Source organism: Aplysia californica, unplaced genomic scaffold, assembly GCF_000002075.1.
Source record: "Aplysia californica isolate F4 #8 unplaced genomic scaffold, AplCal3.0 scaffold00308, whole genome shotgun sequence".
NCBI classification, from domain to species: Eukaryota; Metazoa; Mollusca; class Gastropoda; order Aplysiida; family Aplysiidae; genus Aplysia; species Aplysia californica.
In genome coordinates, this window is record NW_004797578.1 from 717387 (window position 1) to 723394 (window position 6008).

At 38.7% G+C, this 6008-nt stretch overlaps 1 protein-coding gene across 1 annotated transcript in view; it reads right to left on the reverse strand.

Moving 5' to 3' along the window:
* Positions 1-2436: 2436 nt before the first annotated feature.
* LOC100885790 (glutamate receptor 9) overlaps positions 2437-6008 on the reverse strand; it is a gene marked incomplete at its 5' end in the record, with an annotated part of 8298 nt that continues 4726 nt past the window's right edge. Inside the window, 2 exon segments of the mRNA XM_005102014.3 lie at positions 2437-4470; positions 5644-5875. Coding sequence (XP_005102071.2) covers positions 4390-4470; positions 5644-5875 — 313 coding nt within the window.

A 6008-nucleotide genomic window follows, 5' to 3' on the forward strand; every position in this document is an offset into this window, starting at 1 on the left:
GTGTTTGCTGCAATATTTTAGGCAGAAGCCTTTGTAGGCAATGTACATATTCAAAAGTAAAAATGTAAATGTCCATTGACAGAGAAACAATGTTTAATCGCAAAGCATTAGCTGGAATGTTTGTATATTATAACAATAAGATGCAGCATTAGACACAGGTCTTTGTATACTTTATGAACTGTATAGAAGCTCAAAATTATTGCAGAAAAAGAATCATTTTCAACAAGAAAGGTCAAACAAGTGAATAGAAAATACAGGCAAAAGCATGTTTTGTTACAAATGATTTTAAAAGAAATTAACATTCTCTGCGGTATGCAAAAAATGACAAAAAAATAAATTCCACAATCCATAAAAAAACTGCTCACAATAATCCATATTACTATCCTTGTGTAGCTCACTGAAAAATGAAAACCTGGTTCTGTGCTCAGGCGAAGGATGTGAGGTCAAAGTCGGAAAGATAGTTTGTCCAGTGTGTATATTGTTCTGCTGGGATGTATTTTATACTTACTGAGTACGTCTTCACAAGCAGTAACGTCGTACGGCCATCTTCGATTATATGATCTAAATTGTGTCTAAGGGAGCATAGAACTGTAACTGTGAGGGGGGTTCAAGAAGTCTTTGGTCTAACTACGAAGGAATGAAAATAGAGCTTTGTAATTGGTACAAATACTTTTATTTCTCTACATAGTCATCATGCAGAGTAACAAATTTCTGCCACCTCTCTTTGACCTTCAAAAGTCCTTGAGAGAAAAATGACCCAGAATTGGCCCCTAAGCAGTCTTCCACAGCTTCAATGGTGCCCTCGTTGTCATGGAAACAACGTCCTTTGAGCAGTTTTTTTTAGATTAGGAAACAGAAAATAGTCTGAGGAGGCTAGGTCTGGAGGATAAGCTGGATGTGGCAGGATTTCTAAGTCGCACTGATAAAATTGCCGTCCGAATGGTGAGAAAAGGGTGTGGAAAAACTCCGTAAAGGGGTCCTCTTACTGCATGACAACGCCCCTGCGCACAGGACGCAACTAGCACTCCAGACAGCAGGGGCGTTGTCACGGACTTGAGAGCTGATTAACAGTGATATGTCGGTCTTGTAGAACCAGTGTCTTCACTGTGGATACATTCTCTTCATTTACCCCAAAGGATGGTCGTCCTTCCCGATCTTCATCCATCACCGACATCACGATCTTCATCCATCACCGACATGAATCCAGGTTTGAATTTTCTTACCCTGTATGTCACAGTAATATAATAACAAGGACATTTATCACCATAAACTTGGACCACTTCTTGAAAAATGTCAAGAGGGGATTTTCCTTTCAAGAGTAAAAACTTGATAACTGAGCCATATTCAATAGGCTCCATGGCACAGCTTCAGCAAGGAAAAACAAACGTTTTGGGGTTTGGTTTCATTGAACACGCTGACTAGTGCCTTATTTTTGTCGGATTTTTTCGAAAATTTGTATGGAGTGTTCCAAACAACATGTCTAAAGGCTGCCAAAATTTCATTACTCTACTTGATTCTTTCTTACCCAGACCAAAGACTTATTGAATCCCCCTCATAATAATATAACAAAACCTGAAAAATAAGAGATATTAAAGGGAAAAACACATAGAGAGAGAGGGAGAGAGATATAGATGGAGAGATAGATAGATAGATAGAAAGGGAGGGAGGGAGAGAGAGAGAGAGAGTGAGAGAAACTGAGAAAAGGAGGGGGTGTAATTTAGAACAAGCGTTCCCTGCTGTTGTGTACGACCAAGACATTAATTCTTGCCGTTAGTTGGAAAAAGATTGCCACTATTACTTACATTCACCAACTCAACCTTGGACTGAACGTGGAGTTGGTTAGTTGTGAAACACAAAATGTTCTGTCCATGTTTAGTTAAATTCAGACTGATAAAATGTTCCCAAATTATTGGTCATGATCTTTGTCAAGTATGAAGGTGTCTTCCAAGATAATCCCTGCCTATTGTATGTAAAAATAGAAGGTATTGCACACATCCACAGCAATCCTCGGTTATATGAGATGAAAATGGCTTAGAAAATCAAAGAGGAAAAATTGCATGAAAAGGTGAAAAAAAAACAATAGCAAGCATATTTACAGGCTCAATACTGTACAATAAAATAAGTCTAGAAAACAATAGGAAAAAAAAGTTGCTCTAGCTCCTCCTTGCCAAACTTCATGGCCTATAATCAATTGTCACTAGAGCATCAGGTTCTCATGAACCAGTGAAGGAAAGCACAAAATCGTTCTTATTGAAAAAGAATTACCAGAATACATTTTCAGAAAATGTGACAGTCCATAAGTACGTGTATATGTGTCACAATGTGGTGGAATCGGGTGCTCGTCAATTTCTGGGCTACTCAGTTATTGTTAGCTTGTTCATTTTTTTTGCATTTTGTGAAAAAAATACACCTCTATCTTGAACAGAAGTCGAAATATTTGCGATTGAAGGAGATGGTGGTTGTCTGGCAAAAGAGGTAAAAATAGCGAAAAAATGACTGCCAATGTGTTGTAATTTCCAAAGCTTAAGTGTCCTTGGAAATTGTAAATGTACATTTTTGTGCTTTTAAAGAACATTTTTCAGTAACATCCACACAAAAATTAAATGTACTTTTAAAAGGACATGAAAGGTGCTGAGCCAAGAAAAGAAAATTCGAAAAAATTGCTACACGTTCAGAAATGACGAGAGTGTGATTTCACCATGCTGCCTCACATATGATGTTATAATAATAACAATAATAATAATAATAACGACATGACAACAGTAATAATAGAATTACATTTATATAGCACATATCCATGCTCAACAGCATGCAACATGCGCTTTACAACTATTATTATTTCAACTCCGGTCTTGGATAAAACCATTCACTTCCCCATGAAAGATAGAAAGTATCAGTACAAAAAAGATGATCCCACTACATAACAAATTTAAAAGGTAATTAAGTGTCTATATTTACAGCAGGTTGAAAATAGAATAGAGAGATAGCAAAATTTTTAGATTCCACTTCTGCACCCGAGGGAAGCTAGAGCACAGTCACACACTCCTTTATTAAACTGCTTCTGTTCATAAAGACAAACTGCGCGGACAGCTTTGGCAAAAAACAGAAGACATTTTCATCCTTTTCTTTTTTCAGAACATAGCGCAAAAATCTGATGGTCCCAGGCTGTCAGTAATATATCTTATTGTATATATCTATAAGTCAAAACATTAGATTTACAGCCAAGTGTGCTTTGATTATGTGATACAGAGTTCTGATTTTGAGTAAGAAACTGTAGTTTTCACGAAATGATATCATTTCAGAAAATCTCTCTTGGAATGAAAGCATGTCACTGGTGATGTACAAAAACTGCAAAGTGAATGTAGGAACACATTTTAGTTGACATTTAGTTAATGAAACATGTATTCATTCATCAAGAAACGGTGACAAATTGTACAGCTCACTGATTTCTAAGGTAACAAAATCCTGACAAAATTATAGGCTACTCGTAAAAAAATAAAAATTAGGTAAGAAGCTTTTAGCTAGTAGCTTAGAGATGATGGAATGGTAATGAAGAGTTCTGGTCTTGAGAAACAGAAGTAAACTAAAACCCCAAAATAAAGGGTGTTTTTCATGAAAATGATGGAACCAAGTCGGTCTAGCCCATATGTAGGCTACCTTTTGTGTTTTAATTTCATCGACATATATTTTAGGGTCCAAACATAAAATTCAGATGAAAAGAAAAACATAAAAAGACACTGTACAGCAAAGGGTTACAAACTGCAAAATTATATTTTTACCTTACAAATCAAGGAGCCTCGAGACTAAAATATCCCCCCCTCCTTTTTTTCAAGTAAAATTGGAAAAAAGATTACTACAGTTATTCATATATTATGGAAAGTATAAAAACATAAATTATAAATGGGTAGCCTATGACATGGTGGTTGCCATGGCAATGGCAGGTATATTGGAAATACGAGCAAAAAATAAATGTACACATGTATCAAAATAATTATGATTGGCATATTTTTTCCTCTCGAAATACTTCGCTTTATCACATTATACAAGCTGGTGAGTTTTAAGACTCGCTAAATCTTAATTTTCTTTTTTACTCAAACATCGCTTCAAAATTTATCAGTTCCAATTTTTTGGAAACAAATAATATTGCCACTTTTTAGATGCTTTGCTATAAATGGTACAGCTTCGCGCCAAGTCGAATACAAAAAGTTTTTGATATTTTTTTAATGCATCGGATCAAAGCCTTCTGTTTCCAATCTGAAGATTTAACAGTTTCTGTGAACTGGTCGTACAAAACTGCATATTATCTGTTGGTAGGAAAAGTTGCATACCAGATCCTTTTGTAGGTGAGCAGAGTATGGCAATAGGTGGGGAAATGCTACCTCTTATTTCTCATGCCTGTTCATCATGAAAGTCACGGTCAATTCTTTCACTGTCATCATCTCTGCCGACGCGCTCCAGCTTCCTAGGCATCTGACAAATTGAGAAAGGCTGACATGTATGTAAAGGCAACTTTAGCAAACCTCTCTCTCTCTCTCTCTCTCTGTCTCTCTCTGTCTCTCTCCCTCTCTCTCTCTCTCTCTCTCTCTTTCTCTCTCCCTTGCTCTCTAGCCTCTTAATCGACCCTTTTGTCCTACGGAACCCCTTCATCCTCTATTTTTTTATGCAAACAACCGGATGGGAAGCAGGTGCAGGAGGCGGATCTCACTGGTGTGTGGTAGTAGACACTAAGCTACACACCAATGCACCCCCACTCTCCCTTGAGCGGGTGTCTAATGTACCTAGCAACCATACTTCTGCCACCAACAAATCTATGGCTGAGAGGAAGCTATGCCGCGTACGAGGACGGGCTGAGAGGAATACCCAATCTGCCCACTGAGCGCGGACCTGCTCGTAAAGGCGCAATGACGTGACAGTCTAGTGACTTACACATGTGGCCAGGTCAGCACACAAGAGATGATGAGTGTAGCCAGCAGTCACAAAAGGTGGGGAAAGGGCATTGCGAACCCTACCTCGATAACGCAACCACACGGCAATCAGGCTTTCCTAATCTAGAAAATCCTGGTACGAACCCGCAACTCTCAACACAGCAAGTTGTTGGTCTAACAGAAGGAAAAGCTGATTCGAAACCGGGGTAGACAAAGCTCGACAACTTCCACAGATGGTTGGTCTAATAGAAGGAAATTTCGGATCACAAAACCTGGGTAGATAGAGCTCATCAGCTGGGGACAACAATCTCTCTAGGAGAAGGAAAACTGCGATTCTAAATCTCCGCTGCCTTGCGGGTATACTCTCATGAGAAAGGCTACAGGAAGGACACCTTTAACAAAAACCAGAGGTACATCATGTCCCTAAGCCATGGAAAGCAAACGATCTACAAGAAGTAGACTAGGAAAGGCAATCTATCGCCAAAGACGGATGTACAGGACCAATGACGCATAACAGCAGTACAATGCATCACGTCATATGAATGGACAATCTCTCTCTCTCTCTCTCTCTCTCTCTCTCTCTCTCTCTCTCTCTCTCTCTCTCTCTCTCTCTCTCTCTTTCTCTCTCTCATTGTCTCTCTTTCTCTCTCTCATTGTCTCTCTCTTTTCTCCTCCAAGCCATTCATAGCCAGAACATAATTATAATACTCGAACTCACCGCAGTCCCCTTTCTCTTGGCATACAGAATCTCCGCTCCCAGGAAAAGCCCCGAGAGAAGAAAACCAATAACAAGCAGGATGAAGGCAGCAGAGAATCGCTTGATGGTTATGGTTCGGGGCATAATGGCATCTGGTTCTCCTCCAAACGTATCGAAAAAGGGCAAACCTTCGTACACATACGCTTCAGGTTTATCTAGCTTACAACCCTCATGGAAGTACTTGTTCTTGATACTGTTGGAGGGAAATATAGTCAAACGTTCGGTTAATTTAAAAAAAATATCATATCGGTATTGGGTATCTGTTAGTGGTACTTTGTTGTGGTAAGACAAAGAAATACATGGAGATGTATTTTTTTAGGGCGGGG